Source organism: Taeniopygia guttata, chromosome 17, assembly GCF_048771995.1.
Source record: "Taeniopygia guttata chromosome 17, bTaeGut7.mat, whole genome shotgun sequence".
NCBI lineage: Eukaryota > Metazoa > Chordata > Aves > Passeriformes > Estrildidae > Taeniopygia > Taeniopygia guttata.
The window spans coordinates 10,762,501-10,780,000 of NC_133042.1; the positions used below are offsets into that span (position 1 = coordinate 10,762,501).

Consider the following 17,500-nt stretch of genomic DNA (forward strand, 5'->3'; position numbering starts at 1 on the left):
ACAGAGATACTGAAATGCACGGTGCAGTTATAAGCAGATCCCAAGCAGGAGCACACTTGCATTTTGTTAACCCCTGAGGCGCTGGTGTCCCCAGGCTGCTGGGTTGGAGTCCTGCACAGCTCCAGGTGCCCACCAGAGTGGTGGTGAGGGGGTGGGCACGGCAGCCCCGGCCCCTCGCGGGGTGCTGAGTGAGGGGCCCGTGCTGGCCATGGTGGTGGCCATGGTGGTGTTTGTGGTGGTGGCCGTGGTGGTGGCCATGGCACTGGCCATGGTGGTGGCCGTGGGGCGGGCACTGCCTCGAGGCCTGTCCCCTGCAGCGCCGCTGGCGCCGGTGGCTCTGCTGGGAGTGATGTATTGTTGTGTTCTTTCCCGTCCCTGCTGCACCTTAATTCCTCCATGCATTGAAAGGTCAGTGAGCTAAACAGTAATAAACTCACAGGGTGATAGAGTGAGGGATAAAAGAGGGAAACAATGGCCACCGAGTGTGAGCTTATATGTCAAAAAATACATATATTACCACTGTATTCAAATCAAGAGTAATTTATAAAGGCAGGTGCTGGTAGGAGCAGCTTTATTGCTGGCCTATAGCAGAATGCTCCTCTGTGCTGAGGGGCCTGCGAGATGCTCTGGCTCCTTCCCAGACAACGTGGGGAGTGTTCAACCTGCAGCCAAGGGGCTGCTGCTGATGAGCCACGTGTCTCACCGGTGACAGAGTTCATCAGTTTTGCAGGCCCCTGCCCCCAGGGACACCAGACACTATTAGTTGTGCTGATCTGCTTCATATAGTTCATAAGGAAAGCTCGGAATTAACACACAGCTTAATTCTTGTTAGAATTAGTTAATCAGCTCGTGGCTTTGCCATTCCGAGGAATGATGGGTCTCACTCAGGGGCAGGATAAATGTTGTGTCCCCACACAGGCTCTGTCACCCCTTGCCTGTGGGTGTCTGTGGGCTCCTGCGCTCCGGGTGGGATGCTCTGGACGTGGGAGCAGCGTGTGGATTGAAGATGAGCACGGTGTGCCACCCCGGTGCCACCAGCCCCCGAGACACGCTGGCTGCGTGCAGAACACCTGAGTGGCTTCGTCGCTGTCCTCATGGAGCTCCCTCCTGCTGTGGCTCCGGCCCCTGGCCGGCTCCTGCAGCCCCAGTGCAGCCCCAGTGCGGCCCCAGTGCAGCCCCAGTGCGGCCCCAGTGCGGCCCCAGTGCAGCCCCAGTGCAGCCCCAGTGCAGCCCCAGTGCAGCCCCAGTGCAGCCCCAGCTCCTGCTGCTCCACCCTGCGGGCTGCTCACTCACTGAGTCGGGTGTGCAGACAAGGGCTGGGGCTCTGGAGTGTTAATCTGAGTCTAGGTGGATCATCTTGCTTTGGAGAAGCCCTCTCTCTTTGGCCTGATGATGGAAATACATGATGCAGAAATCACTGCAATTGTACCACATAATGTTGCTGCAGGTTTTGGCTAGGCATCTGCACTTGGGAGCAGAGTGGGACTGTGATGGCATAGTGGGAGGGAGATGAGTTCCATGGTGAAAGCATAAATGCAGCTGAGGAATAACAGCTGGAACAGAGCACAGTAAATATGGACTGAGAAAGGGTCCAGAAGCTAAAAGGAAAAACAACAGCAGAAATCAGCTTGAGTGGACTAAAACCAGGATGTTATTGAACATGCTGACAGCAGAGCAGAGGAGGAGAGTGACAAACAGGGGAACGAGTCCCCTAGGAAAGCACCCCTGTGCTATGGCACTGCGGGCCAGGAGCTGTGCCGAGGCAGTGGGGCCTGGCAGACGAGGGAATGAGGGGTGGGTGCAATGCTGCCTGGGCCAGGCACACCACCCCTGCTGCTGTGGGGACTCCCAGGCGTGGCACCACCTTCCTGGCTGCAGCATGGGCAGCCTGAGCCGTGCCAGGGCTGTGCCCAGCATCTGTGTGCCACCTCAGCACATGCCAGGACAATGTGTGGTATCATCAGCTTGTGCCTGTGGACCTCTGAACAGGCAACAGAAATAATTTAAAGAGATGATGAGACATTTTTATTATTCCCATGAAATTATATGGAATTACAGTTTTAAATGAAGGTGACAGGTTTAAAATGTGTATTTTAGAGCAAGATTAATGCCTTGTGCTTTCTTGAGTTGGAAAGTTGGTCAGTGAGGGGGTCATGTCCCACTGCATGTCCTCTTTGACAGTCAGTGCGGAATCCTGTGCTGACCCCTGAGTGCACGGAGCACATTGCTGGTGCCCAGGTCCATGCCTGGCAGCTGTGTGTTGCTGGCACATCTGGCACAGCCTTCAGAGGCACTGTTCCTGCTGTGTATGGGGGCAGAGAGGTCCTGTGGCACTGCCATCCCCCCGTGGCACTGCCAGACTGCATCTTATGGGGCTGGATACTGTGCTGGGGCTGTGCTGGGGCTGTGCTGGGGCTGTGCTGGGCAGGGCTGGGCAGTGCTGGGGCTGTGCTGGGGCAGGGCTGGGGCTGTGCTGGGGCTGTGCTGGGCAGGGCTGGGGCTGTGCTGGGGCTGTGCTGGGGCAGGGCTGGGGCTGTGCTGGGCTGTGCTGGGCAGTGCTGGGGCAGGGCTGGGGCTGTGCTGGGCTGTGCTGGGCAGTGCTGGGGCAGGGCTGGGGCTGTGCTGGGCTGTGCTGGGCAGGGCTGGGCAGTGCTGGGGCTGTGCTGGGCAGGGCTGGGGCTGTGCTGGGCAGGCTGGGGCAGGGCTGTGCCCGTGGCCCCCGGGCAGGCAGTGTCACAGAGGGCTCGTGGCAGGTGGGCAGTGAGTGGGCAGTGAGCGGGCAGCGGCTGGGCAGATGCAGAAGTACTGACTGTGTTTTCTCTTGTTCTCTCTTTTCTGCCCAAGGTTTGAGCATCCGAGGAGCCCAGGAGGAAGACCCTCCCGATCCTCAGCTAATGAGACTAGACAATATGCTTCTGGCAGAAGGAGTCTCAGGTCCGGAGAAAGGTGGGGGATCGGCGGCAGCAGCTGCAGCCGCAGCAGCCTCTGGAGGGTCTTCAGATAACTCTATTGAACACTCAGATTACAGAGCCAAATTGACCCAGATCAGACAAATCTATCACACAGAGCTGGAGAAATATGAACAGGTCAGACATCAGCCTCTCACTTGTTCGTGTACCTGACACTGCTCTCCTCTGCTTGCCAGTGCCCACCACTGCCCACTCTGGAACAAAACCCTTCCTCCCCTTCCCCACGCCTCAGCCCATAGAGAGCCACGGTGGGAGTCTGTCGGGCTCCAAGGAGCTGCTGGCTGGAGCCAGGACACATGTCTTGCATGCATGAGTGTTTTCTGTTGTCTGTAACTGCACAAGAGCAGCACCCAAGCCTGTGTTTCTCCCCTTTGCCCAGCGCGTTGAAGGCAGAGATGAGATGTCTGTCGCTCAGTGCCACCCTCTGCCCTGATGAGGTCCCACACCGCTGGGTCTGGCAAGCTGGGGAGCACAGGCAGACAAGGGCTGCACTGGCCATCTCAGCCCACAGGCTCCTGGAGCAGGTGGCAGGAGACTGGCACCAGGCTTGGCCACGGCAGGTCAGCTGGAGCAGCTTGGGAGAGAGTGGGCAGTGAGGCGTCAGCAGAGCACCTGGCCCAGGCTGGGCACAGGAACCAGGGAAATCCTGGTTCAGCAGATGCCAGCACAGTGTCTTTGTTCGGAGCGAAGAGCGTGCTGCAGAGACCCGTAGGTTTGTGTTCACCACCGGGACCTGGTGACCCAGCACACTGCCATGCTGGTGGCACTGGGAACGTGTGCCACATGCTGCCGAGTGCCAGCAGCACCGCGTGCGCCCGTGGCACTGCCTTGTCTGCGCTGTCTCTTTCACTGCAGTGTTCAAGTGGAGAGCAGCTAACTGAGCAAACACCTGTCAGGGTCTGTGGAAATCTGCGGCTCTCCCCTGACCCGCAGGGCCCCGGCAGTCCTGGCTGGAGCCCCGGGCCCTGCTCGCCCCCGGGCGCAGCCGCAGCGTGGGGTGGGGTGGCTGTGGCAGGAACGTGCCTCGGACGGGCACAGCACACGGCTGCAGCAGATCTGGCCAGAGAGGCGGCGGCTCGGCGCTCGCAGCCGCTTCCTGGCAAACATCCTTGGACTCTAATAAGCTTAATGACGTGGGGGAAGCAGGAGCATTTTTTGCCCTGTAGCTCCATTTACAAAGGTTTTGGCTGAAATGTCACAGCCATTCGTCCACACCACAGGAAATTTTGGAGGACGCTCAAATGCTGCTGGAGCAGGAGAGAGAGGTAGAGCTGAGGATGAGACATGCATGCTTCCCCACGGATCCTGACACCCAGCCACGTCTGCTCGACAGACATATGATGATTTCCCCAGCCTGGCAGCAAACTGTCTCCTGCTGGTTTGTCTCACTGCAGTGCCCGAGAGGCAGCCAGGGCTTGGCATCTCAGCCCCTGGCGCCACAGGTTCTGGGAGGCAGGAGCCCTCCTGCAGCAGGGAGCCCGTGCCAGGCACCTGCCCGCACGGCAGAGCCGCTCCTGCCACCCTGCCTGCGCGGGCACTCCCGCCGTCCCACGGCAGCAGGAGCCAGAGCGCCTTCCCAGAGACGCTTTCCAGGCAGAGTTTGATCCTGATATTTGTTGCCAGTCAGGGGAATGCACTCAGGAAAAAAAAAAAAAAGGAAAGAGAAATGGAAAGTGTGTCACGCCATCACCCAGCGCTCCCTCGCCGGGCGCCGGGAGAAATGGCCACGCACAGGCAGCGCCTTCCATAATTTACAGCTCCTATAACAGAGATGACATATTGAAAGCTATCTGCTGTAATTACACTGAAATACATTTTTTGCTGTAGGCAAAAGTACTGTAAGGGTCCCAGGCCTCCTGGAGCAGCTGGGAACCCACTTCCCAAGTTCACAGATGTCTCCTGAATTCACCCCGAATTGGGGTGAGGTGTGGCAGCTCAGAAGCCGCCACCAGCCTCACCAAGCACTGGCTGCCACCCTGCCCCTCAACGTTGTTTTGGGCCATTTCCTCTCTTTTTCCTGTGCACTTGTGATGAGGCACTGAGGCAGCAGGAGCATCCCTGCTCCTACAAGGTTTCTGAGCAGGTTAACAAGGCCATCACTTATAACCTGACATTATTAATAATGTCTTGGGCACCAAGCAGAAGCCTGAAAAATAGTCCTGGAAAAGGGATCAAGTAGCTTGGACACTATAAATAAACAAGAGAAACAAGACAAAGCATCAGAGTCTTCTCAGCTTCCTCCCACTGTGCTGTGTGAGGCAGCTCTGCAGCGGGGAGGTGCTGGTGGAGATGAATTAAACCCAGGCTCTGCAAGCAGTTGTAGCCAAACCAAGTCTCATCAGGCAAGTTAAGTAAAGTCAGAGAAAGGTTTTTGCTTCTTGAAAGCAAGAAACTAATTTTTGCTTTTCAAACTCCAGTTTTTGATACTAAATCTCTTATAGAAAAGACATACCTGAAAATATTTCTAAGACAACAGTTGCCAGTTTTATTGTACTTTAAAATTGAATTCCTGGGATCTGAAAAGAAGGAGGCTTGTGGCAAACCGTGTGCCTGGAACATCCATCCAGTGCCAAATTCTTGGGTTCAGCTGTATTTTGGAACTATCAGAGCTGCTGCCTGATCTCGGGGGGAGAGCTGCTGCATTTTGGTGCCCGTGTCCCTTCCCTTCTGTGCAACATTTCCTGGCTGAGCCAAAGCTGTGTCACCGGTCCTGCCACTGCTCAGAGGGCTGGACCTGAGCTGCCGCATGCTCGGGCTGTGCCCTGATGACACAAAGGATGTGCTGGTGGGAGGTGGGGGTGAGAAATGCCCAACTCTTTCCCCCGGTGCCCAGGGAGTCCTGGCACAGCCCGGGTGGGTGCTGGGATGGGCAGCGGGCTCGGCGGTGGCGAGCGAAGGGTTCTGCACCAGGGCTCGGCAGCGCTGCCTCCAACGGGTGCTGCGAGGATGTAAATTAGCCTGTAATTTACTTTCAGTAGTGTAAAGAAAAAAAATCACTTTGCCTGAAGTGTATGCATCTTTCTTAAGGGTGTACCCAGATTTTAATTATCTAAATGTAAATACTTAACGAATTTTACTTAGAGTAATGAGCTAAAGTGCACACTACATAAATGAGATGTTCTAATTAATCATGTATGAACTACTGGTTTAAAGAAAAGCTATGTGAATTCTGCGAATGTTGGGCTATTGCCAAATTGCTAATCAGCATTTGCATTCATAGATGGCTTCACTTAATAAGTTGTGAGACGTTCAGCAAATGTTATAGGAAATTATGAGTTTTTAGATGCATAAACTTTTCACTTTTAACTCCTTCCATCACATAATCTATTGAAATGTTGGAGAATCCTTGAAAATGTGGTTGTCAGACATATTAGCTACATATTTTGCAGGCTGGCTTTAGAGGGAAGAGGGGAGCTAGCAGAATTTTTGGCAGGCTCCAGCCTGCAAAGGGAAGTCAGGAGAGCAGGATGTGTGGAGGGGGTTCCTGGTGATGGTCAGCCTGAAGTTTGTATCAGCATGCCACAGACTGGGAGTGGTAATCCAGGGCTCCCTGTGCCCTCCCTCAGCGCCGCAGCCGCACAGCGTGGCCAGGCTGGGGCACAGTGTCACTGACCCCCCGGGACAGGGACACACGGTGCCTCAGAACGGTCTCAGGTCCCTGGGTGCTGCAGGGGGCACCCAGGGCTCAGGGTATTGCCTCCCTGGCTGTGGGGTGTGCGGGGCCCCCTCACACCCTGCCCCTGCCAGCAGCTGGCACAGGGGCTGATCCGACTGCTCCTCTCTGCGGGGTCTGCCTGGGAATGGGGACAGGGATGAGCACAGCGGGAGCAGGGCCCTGGTCACTGGGCTCTCCTGGCTGCCCCAGCACAGCTGCAGGTCTCCTAGACAGGGTGGCCACACGTGGAGGGGACAGGGACCTGTGAGGGGTCCCCCAGCCCCCAGTGCTGCCTTCCCCCAACAGCTTGTGTCCTTGTGGGACAGCACAAACCCATGTCTGAGCCTCTTCTTCCTCCACAGGCATGTAATGAATTTACCACTCATGTAATGAACCTCCTCAGAGAACAGAGCCGGACACGTCCCATTTCTCCCAAGGAGATCGAAAGGATGGTGGGCATCATTCATCGAAAATTCAGCTCCATCCAGATGCAGCTCAAACAAAGCACTTGTGAAGCAGTAATGATTTTAAGATCAAGGTTCCTTGATGCCAGGTAAGGCAGAGGCAAGTGCCGCTGTCTCTTTTTGGGGGGAAGCAGTAATTTCTGGGCAGCCCAGGAGAGCCTGGTCATACTGGGAGTGGTGTCCCTTGTCACCGGGGATGGGTGGGAGAGGCTGCTCTTCCCAACAAAAGCCTTCATCCACAGCTGCTGTGGAAGGGACCCCTTGCAGAATAGGCCTTCAGAAGCAACAAAGTCTTTTCTTCAAATTTTAGTGCAAAGACTGGGCTTGTTTTCCCACCTTGGACACCCGCACCACTGTTGGAGCTCAGTGCCTGAGTGGGCTGCTCGCTCCACAGACTGCCAGGAGCAGGCAGACAGGGATTAGGAGGGGGTTTAGGCACAGTCAGAACTGTTTTGAAGCCTGATGAGGTGGGATGGCGACCCCCTGCCCCATCCCCTTCACAGAGCTCCTGTCTGCGGGGCAGGCCCTGGCAGCTGGAGGGGCCCGGCAGAGCAGCAGCAGAGCAGCAGCAGAGCCGGGCGGAACAGGGAGGAGCAGCAGGAGCCTCCCTCCTCCAGCAGCTCAGGCTTCACACCTGAAAGCTGCGAGGAGCTAAACAAGACCAAAATAATGTTATTAACAAGAAGGTCACTGGCAGGTGTGGGAAATCAGGGTAATTGCAGGCAGTTGGAGGAGATGTCTATGGAGAGCTCCAGGAACGCAAAGGTAGAGCCTGCAGATGTACGTTTTAAAGTGATTTCTTTAAAAAGGAGGAAGGTAAGTAAGGCAAAATGAGCGGAAGCATAGTAATGAGATAAACAGAGCTCCAGGGAGGCAGCCTGCCTGCTCCAGGATGCAGTGCAGTTAGCAGCACCGTGATACTCGGCAAGAGCGCGGGGATTGCGCTCGGCTGCCGGCTGGCCTGCGGCGCTGGCGGCGATTGCAGCGGCCCTGGGGGAAGGAGCTCCAAGGAAAGGCTCAACTGGAGCCCGAGAGGATGTTCTGCTAAAGGAGAGCAGCACGGAGGGATGGCACTGCAGCTGGGCAGGCACTGCCGCCGTGACCCCGCGCGGCTGCCCCCCGGCCAGGGCTGGAGGCTGCCCCCCGGCCAGGGCTGGAGGCTGCCCCACGGCCAGGGCTGGAGGCTGCCCCACGGCCAGGGCTGGAGGCTGCCGGGCCGGAGCACGTGTGGCTGCTCTCTGCAGGGCTCTGTGCTCTGTGCTCCGGCCAGGTGACACCCCCGGGCCTGTCCCACGTCCCATGTGGGCCAGAGCCTGCGCCCCGAGCAGCCCATGGCAGCCGGGGGCACAGATGGGTCTCGCTCACAAAGCCCTGAAATCCACTTGCTGCTGGAAGCCAATTAGCTCAGGGAGGCCATGCGAGGACACTCAGCACGGCTGCCCCATCCTGTTGTGCCATCCTCACCCCAGGGAGCTGTGCAGGGCCCCAGCTGACCTGTGCTGAAGGGAAGGAGGGGAAGGAGGTCTGCCAGGCTGCTGCTGGCACACATGGCTCCATGGCCAGGAGCTTTGGGCTGGGCTGTGTACCTGGCCGTGGAGGAGCCACAAGGGAGGCTGCTGGCTCAGCACCTGCCTCACCTTTTCTGCCACAGCACGTGAACGTGGCCTGTGCTCCCATGGGATGAACCCTGTGGGGAGGTGGGGTGTGAAGCCAGAGGCAGAGTCCAGAGCCCTCAGGGGCTGTGTGCAGGACGTGGTGTTGCTGCTGCTGCTCCCTCATGTGGTTTTGGGAGCCCAAAGGGATCAGGGTGCCAGGACAGCTCTGCTGTGTTGTTCTGTGCTGCAGCACAGGCTGTGAAACGAAGGCTGCTGCTCCCCATCCAACCCTGCCAGGGACCTGCTGGCACCTGGAGGAACAGTGGTGTTTTCCTTTTCTCGTTTCAGACGGAAAAGGCGTAACTTCAGTAAACAAGCCACAGAAATCTTGAACGAGTATTTTTACTCCCACCTCAGTAACCCCTACCCCAGTGAAGAAGCCAAAGAAGAGCTGGCAAAGAAATGCAGCATCACGGTATCACAGGTAAGCACCCACAGTGTGTCAGTCTCTGGTTCCCCTTGCAATGCCAGCACCTCCTCCAGGCTCTGGGAGGTGGTTCCAGTGGGGGCAAGTATGGAGCTGGGCCTGCCCAAAGCACCTCTGTCACCCTTCATATTTGTGTGTTGACCATGAAGAGGTTTGCAGGCTGATGGGATGTGGCTGAGCTCTGCAGGAAAGGCTGCCTGCCCGTGGTGGCTGGGGCTGTGCTGGGGTACAAAGGCACTGTGCACAAAGAAGAAGATAAAAATAAGAAGCAACAAGGTCTGCACCCCACTTCACATTGCACAGCAGCAAGGTTCCTGGCTGAGCCTTGCTCTGCTCTGAATTCAGTGCAACTGAGCAGGATTATCGGGAAAGGACGGTTTATTGACAAATTTAGGATCTATATTTATAGATCCAAATTTCTTTGATTGCTCAAAGTTGTTTTTCTAAGCCAGTCAGAAATTCAGCCTCTAGCTACGCTGAAATGACACAAATGGCTTCTCTGTGGCAAAACTGCATTAGGCAGATTTGCTCCTTTTAGCACACATAACAGCTGCTAGTGTGCAGTTAATACAGCACCTCCCCAGTCAGGCCTGTGCCATCCTTGGCTGCAGCTGCTTTCCCTGTGGGCCAAAGTACCCGTTCAGCTCACACTGCTGTCCCACAGCAGTGCTCAGGCTGATGACACCATCGAGTTTTCCTCCACCAGGCAGCTCAAAAAGCAAAACACCTCTTGGCATTCCATGTGGCCTGTATGTTTGCTAGAAACCCCGGTTATTCTCACACAAATCTGGCTCGCACAGCCTGGGGAAGAGCTTGAGCCTGTGTGGCAGGGAGGTGCCCTGCAGTCTCCGAGTTCTGCAGCCCCTGCTCCTGTGTGAGGGCCGGTGTGCTGGCTCCTCCCTGCTCCCCCAGATCCCTTATCAATATTTCAGGTCCTTGAGAGGAGCGGTGCCTGCGGCGCGTGTGTTAACTATTAATGATTGCAGGCTGCACTATTGGCATTATTAGCAATGCAACCTTTAGCTTTATAATTAAGACCTGAGTTGAGATTTACTTTATAGGCCTCCATTGGATGCATGAAAAATTCAAGCACCTTATTGAAGACTTTCAAATGGAAGTCTGCCCAGCTCCTGCAAATTTGGAATTGCTTGACTTTGGCTGCACCCACAGCAGCAGCCCTGGCAGCAGTGCCCCAGGACACGTGTGTGCCTTGCTGTCCCCGTGCCTGTTCTTGGCACACAGCACACACCCCGCTCCGACTGGGAAGCGCCTGTGCTCCGTGCCAGGGGAAGGTACAGGCTGGGAGGGAGGCAGCTTCTCCCAGTCCATTTACAAATAGCTGTGGTGATGGGCAGGAAGTTTCTGGGGGGAATTCAGTGCACAGCTTGTTCCCTCTCACATTGCTCCTCCTTCGCCCTTAGCACCACACAGCACTGCAGCCCTGGGGTGGCTGCTGCTGCTCCCCCGTGCCCTCGGGCATCCCTGCGGCTGCTGGAACCAGCCTGAGAGCACAGAGTGCCAGGGCACTGTGGCCTGCAGCCTTCATCTCGCTGCTGCTCTCATCCTTGGCACGAGAAGGTTTGTGGCAATTCCTTCAGTAAGCCGTGTCCAGAAATCTTCAGCGTGCTCCAAGGCAGTCTGGTGTATGGTTAGGAGAGGCCATGCCATCAACACCAGCTTAAACAAACCAAAAGTTCAGTTTTGGTTAATGTAGTTGGGCGAGATGACATGGGAAAAAGCCCACCAGACCTGCTGAAGAGCTGTTCCCTCTGCACCCAGTGCTGAGTCCTGCCTGGCAGGGAGGGGCTCAGTGGTTCCTTGGTGTGGACAGATAAAAAGACAGATCAAGATAAGGCTGAAATAACTGTAGCAAATGAGATGGAACATTTGAGAAACCATAACGGATTGCTTCTCGTGCTAATAGATCTGATTTCTTTCTTAATTGGTTGTTTGATAAGATTTAATGTATAGAATGAAATAAAAGGCAGGCAGATGGTCCAACAACCCAGCAGTGGCAGAGAGCCTGTGACAGGAATATAGGTTTGTCTTTTTAATATTTGATACAGACATGAATTAGTTGTTTCTTGACTCCATTAGGAAGTCTGAGTGAGCGATGGGAGTAGCTGCACTGTGCCCTCCACAGCACTGCATCCAGCAGCCTCAGCCTTGCTGGGTGACATTGCCAGCCTGTCCGAGGGCAGTGCTGCCCACCCAGCCTGGCACCAGGGGTGCAGGGCCGGGCCCTTGGCACAGCTGGAACTTCGCTCTGGCAAGATGCTACAAATGACTTGGAAAAACTCGGGTAGATATGGAAAGGCTGGAAATGGGGCCATGTATCATGTAACAGGAGAGGGCATGTATGAGAGAGAGGGAGTGCCTGTGATCAGCTGGTTGCTTGAGTTCCTGATGGATCTGCTGTCACAGCCAGAGAGCATGAACACCATGGGTATTCTAATCTTTGATTTCCAAAGGCACTTCCAGAGGCTGCCTGGCAGTACTGCAGGGTTAGTTGGTATTTTGTAGGCTGAACTGGGCTGGAGGTGTCTTTCTTTTACTGAGAAGGGTGTGTTTTTTTGAGGCCATGTAGCAGATGAGCTCTGAGCAGGCACTACAGAGCAGCCCCCCACACGCTGCTCTGGTGACTGACAGCAGAGCTCAGAGGATGCAGTCCAGAACTCCGAGTGAATTGAGCAGTCAGTGAAACCCTGGCAGGAGCAGCATCACAGGGGACAAGCAGTGGCATCCGAGGAGGTGACTGAGCTGCACCTCGCTCAGGGCTTTCATGGAAGATCTCTAAGTGTGTGTATTTTCAGCCTTGACCAGGTGTCCCTTGGACCTTGCCGTGCCTGTCACCATGCCCCATTTACCTCCTGTGCTGCAAATACCCTGGAGGGCCAAAGAGCTGGAAAAAGGAATAAATAACATTAAGGGATGGCTTTCCAAACTCTGGAGCTGTTGGCTCGTCTTTGATGAAGAGGCTTTGTCCTTTCCCTGGCTGAGCCAGGCTCCTCTGTAGCCTCTCCTAACAATGATCCCAAGTGTTTCTCTCTTGTACTGTCAGTACCTTGTACACGCTGGGGGCAGATTCATGGCAGAGCATTTTCTCCCTCAAACACTTAATTAGTGAGTGTTTTGGGTCATCCTCCCCCCAGATTAAGCTGCTGACTGGAAATCCTGCTGCCATGGCACTTTACTGAGCTGCAAGGAAAATTGTCTCCCAGAATCGTTTCATTGCAGGTGGGAGATCGATGGTTTCAGTTTTGATATCGGTGTTTAAAATAATATGTAGAGAAGGTTTTTCAAGAAAAGCATAAAGACAAACTATTTATTAAGATGAACACCTCACACAATTTCATTTTTAAGAGTGTGGAAAAGGTAATTCTGGGGAAAAAAATGTCCTTAGCAGAGAACATTGTCAGCTGTAATTTAGAGCCACCCCATCAGCGCATGTTGGAGGGAGATAAACTGTATTGTCTGTTCTCCCCTGCCATGGCTGCGAGGCTGATGTTTTATACTTTTGCAGATGAGCTGCTTTCAGGGTGTCACAAACAACCACCAGTCCATCACACGGGCTGGAGAGAGGGCACAGCCAGTGCTGGGAGCGGGGCAGTGGAGTACAGCAATAACATTTTTCACTGATTCAAACAAAAGAGGGATGTGGTTGACAAGGGAATATATTTAACATTGTTTTAAAGAAAGGATGCAGGAGCTGGTTTCCAGCACCCTCTGGCCCCTGCTGCTTCTGAGTGTTTCTGTGGGCAGGTGAACAGGGAAAAACATAGATGGAGGGGCTCTTACCCCTGGACTCCATGTGGGAAGCAAGGAAAAAAGCTGCAGCATAATGAAATAGTTCTGGAGGTAAAATTCCTGGGTTTAGATCACAGACTGCAATTGTGCAACATTGATTTTTAACATTTTCTGGTTTGTACCATGTTTTAAGTGTTTTAGGTGTAGACTTGTGTGCTACAAACATGGAAACACAGTGGAAAGATTTCCATGATCCATGAATCTGTAGCTGCCTAATTCCAGCAGCGATGCTCTTGCGTCAGCGGCGTCTTTGCCGAATGAGCACTGATTTATCCCAGGAAGTCACCCACTCCAGAGGCACAAGGCAGGCCTGCCCCATCCCAAATCCCACATTAGGCATCTTGATGATTTCAGTAATAATTTATTGTCTTTTTATTTAACGTTGCAATTAACATGATAAATAAGTGCAACAGTATTGTTTGAAATGTAATATACAATTAAGCCCAATTAATTAATTGGCCTTCAATGATCAGGAGGAGAAAGATGTTCATTGTTTTTTTTATGTGAAGAGATAGTTTGTTTTAATGAAAAATGTGTTGTGAGGCAGCTCACAATGGAAACAACTTCCATGTTTAGGGTGAGCACGGGGCTGGGTGAGGAGCTGGGTCCCGGTGCTGATGGGGGAGCCCAGTGCCTGCACCCCGGTCTGCCCTGGGCCCACGGCAGTGCCAACAGCACCAGCCAGGTGAGCTGTGCTCCAGGTGGGCAGGGATCCTGAATCCTGCCTGGCACAGCCTGCTGGAGCAGTGCCCTGGCCCTGGCCTGGCCAGGTCCAGCTGCCCATGTCAGCCAAGCTCGCCCAGCTGCAGCTGCAGCCCCGGGGTGTCCCTGGTGTCCCTGGGTGTCCGTGGATGTCCCCACATGTCCCTGGGTGTCCGTGGATGTCCCCACATGTCCCTGGTGTCCCCACATGTCCCTGGTGTCCCCACGTTCCCCGGGCTGGGGCTGCCCTGCCCTGCACTGTGTGTCACAGGAGCACAAAGGGTCCCTGGGCAGAGGGGACGGGCAGGGGCAGTGGCACCCCTGGGCTGCCGTGGCTCCTGTGGCAGCCCCGGCGCCACGCTCAGTCTGAGGAAGAGTTTAACATTTCTGGATATTCATTTAGATGTGGTGTGCGGGTTAAACATAACGTACGAGCACTGCTCCTCTCATTGCTTCCAATTAAACCTTGCTTGTTAGTTTAACCTCTAGGTAATCCCATCAAACAATTGATGTCAAGGAAACACTGCCCACAGTGGCTCTGGATGAGTGGCCATTAATTTTAATTGCCTTGATATTAAAGATTAAGAAGTATTGGGACTAGCAGAATGGAAACGATCTGATGTCAAGCAAATCCACTCGTTGAGGCTTCCCCAGGCTGCTGGTGATATTAAAATTTTACTGTGAGAATTAAATAAACCTTTATTAGTGATGGCTGTTGTTTGATTGGTCCAGGGGCGTGCATAAACAGAGGGGTCTCGTGCACATCCATGGACAATATGGTTGATGTGCAGAGATTCCTCAATTATGATACTGTTAATAAAGCATAATCTGATTGTACACAATAATTATTTGCTGGGTTTCATTAATGCATTATTGCTTCTCTGACTGACAAGGTGATATTAAGTGCAATATATAGAATATGGTGGAGTATTATCAGGGGAGCAGGATGTATAAGGTTCCTTCCATATTACTGGTAAAGGCCAGAGGTTTTCCATTAATTGTGGTTAAACAAAAGCTGTGCTGCATCAAATACAGCAGGATTTGACTCCTGCCTCAGCAGGATCCTGAACTGGGTGCTGTGACAGGACACCAGTCCCTGCCACACCCTGTGGATGCCTGGTGACCGCTGGGCTGTCAGTGGTGCCTGCCCCTTTACCACTGGAGCTGTTCTTTTATTGTATCTGCCGTGCTGGCCACTGTCCATGTTCCAAACTGGGTTTGTTATTTGGGAGCTCTGTTACAGCATCTGAAGTTAAACAAAGCCCCTAAGGAAGATTGCACAAACTTCCCTGAGCAGCTCCAGGCGTGACCCCGTGTGGGTTAATAGCCGGTGCCCTGGGAGCCACCTTGGCTTCACTACAGCATCTTCAAAGGGGCATGACAAAGTGACTTTTCAACCATTATTGATTTATATGATTCCTTTCATTTTCAGCCAACCAAACACGATTCTGTGAGTGGGCTGCCAAGGTTGTTCCAGCCCAAAAATAAAGAACAATTGCTCTCACTGCCCGCTCGCCCTCAGTCAACCGGGCCTTGGTCCCCCCTGAGCAGCTTTCTGGGTCCTGCACCGGTTTTGTTGACAAATGGCCCATGGTGGTAGGGGACAATGCTGTGGTACAGCAAGCTCTGGGATACGTGCAGTCATCAGTCACTTGTTATGCCTCAGTTTGCCAGAGAGCAGCAGAGCTGGGTTAGTTCAGCTCCATGGTGACGTTTAACTGACCCGGGTTAGGGCTCAGTTACCTGGGGCAGGTACGGGTTGTATTTCTGGCATGTCAGAATGACATCTCAAAGGGATCCTGCTTTGCCCAGCCACGCCCTTTGTCCTTCATCCTTCCCACCTCTCTCCACTGCAGGTGTCCAACTGGTTTGGCAATAAGAGAATCAGGTACAAGAAGAACATCGGGAAGTTCCAGGAGGAAGCCAATCTCTATGCGGCAAAGACGGCCGTGACCGCAGCGCACGCCGTGGCCGCAGCTGTGCAGAACAACCAGACCAACTCCCCCACCACACCAAACTCTGGTACGTACCCGCTGTGGAGGGCCCCGCGGCGCCCAGCGGCTCGCTCGGGACGAGGAGGGAGCAGCTCCTGGCAGTGCCAGTCTCGGCACAGGGAGGAGTCCCGAGCCTGAGGGTGGCCAGGCTGGAGCACGAGGGCCGAGCCCTGCTGTGGTGCCCCAGCTGAACACAGCCAGGCTCCCACCCAGGCTCCCACAGCCGTGGCACAGCGGAGCGGGGCCCGTGGGATGCCCGCAGCGGTAACGCTGCCTGGCTCTGCCCTCTGGCACCTTTGCTTCTCTAGTTACTTTAAGCTTTTTCTCATTCACTGAAAAGAAAGCAAAATGGGGCCGAGGTCCAAGCCTGCTTTTGTAGAACTGTTAAATTTATTGTTAAGGTAACAACAAAATAGAGGAATTAGCATGTTCTAATTAGAGTTTAAACTCTGGATGGCTTGAAATGGAGTCGATATAAATAGAAATCTAAGGATGGAACTTTAATTTGGAGTTACTCTGTGACATGTTCTGCTACAGGGCTCACTGGTGTGCTGATGACATTTTGCAAGTCTGAGCACTGCATAAGTCAGGGAGTGTGTGAGGGGGCATTGCTTTTTGGGCTCCAGGGGCAAAGGTTGCCACAAGCACAAACACTCTTTGCAGTCAAGTTTTGCCGTGACTTATTTGTGGACAACTTTTAAAGAGGATAGAGAACCATGGTGAAAAAAATATTTAACTAAAAGCAAGTAAGAAAAAGGTTCCTTCTTTGACAGTAATAAACCACATAATTAGGAACTGCCAACAATTTCCTTTGGAAGGAGACATGAAGCACAGGCTCAAAATGAGTGTTTGGTGATGGCACCTCATGATGGACAGCTCTGATATGGAAATGTTGTACAGGCTGCTCTTCCAGAGGGAAGAGCTGCCCTGGGGTATAGGGAGCTTCCAGGCTTGCCCAGCACAGCGCTCTGGTGTGGGCCAAGAGCCGGGATGTGGTGGCCAGTGTGGGGGGCCGGTGGCCACACTCACCCCATGCCAGGGCAGCAACTTCCCCTCCACTGAGCCTTGCCTGTCCTCTCCTCTCCTGCTGCTTCTCCTTCCCCTGCCCTCAGGTGTCGGGGTTATGTTTTTGCAGCTCTCTGTTATTCAGCTACCTAACTCTTTCCTTTCCAGGTTCTTCTGGTTCTTTTAACCTCCCAAATTCTGGGGACATGTTCATGAACATGCAGAGTCTGAATGGGGATTCTTACCAGGGGTCCCAAGTCGGAGCCAATGTGCAGTCACAGGTAGGAGAAATGCCCCCAGCAGGGCCTTTCTGGCAGGGTAGGGTTTGGGCTAAAAATTCCACCTTACTCTGGCTCTATTAACTGGTCTGGGCCTCGCTGCAGAGTGGAGGCTGCTTATTTCTGGATGTGGCCGATTCTTACCCCGGCATTGAATTTCACAAATATTAAGGAAAGAATGATTTTTTCCTGATTGAAATTTTAAGCTTTGTGAATGCATTCGGCTCTGGCTTGAGCTCATGGAATGGGACTGGGTGCATCTGACTTCCATGGACACTGTAAATCCAGTGAAATTTTCTTTCTTTTTTTCCTTTCTTCCCTCCTCCCCCTGCTCTTTAAAAAAAAACCCTACTCTTCCATCTCTCTTTCATTTATTGGACAAACTTTTATTTATTAATTCATTCATCTATTTCTGTATTTACTTAAATGTCAGAACGCCTCTGACTGAGCCATTACAATACACCTCATTGCCAGCCACTGTTGCAGCCCTCTCAGAAGGGCTGGCTCCGTGGTTTCTGTGCTGTGTACACACCATCATCTCCTC

The 17,500-nt window shown here is 53.6% G+C and overlaps 1 protein-coding gene across 4 annotated transcripts in view; it reads left to right on the plus strand.

Moving 5' to 3' along the window:
- PBX3 (PBX homeobox 3) overlaps positions 1-17,500 on the plus strand; it is a 100,991-nt gene that overhangs the window by 78,644 nt on the left and 4,847 nt on the right. For 3 of the 4 annotated variants that reach the window (XM_030286910.4, XM_072936737.1, XM_030286915.4), the window contains 5 exons: positions 2,845-3,086; positions 6,987-7,177; positions 9,032-9,167; positions 15,536-15,701; positions 16,847-16,959. In XM_030286910.4, coding sequence (XP_030142770.1) covers positions 2,845-3,086; positions 6,987-7,177; positions 9,032-9,167; positions 15,536-15,701; positions 16,847-16,959 — 848 coding nt within the window. The remainder of the gene's footprint in view (positions 1-2,844; positions 3,087-6,986; positions 7,178-9,031; positions 9,168-15,535; positions 15,702-16,846; positions 16,960-17,500) is intronic. The other variant, XM_030286916.4, reaches the window with a different exon arrangement.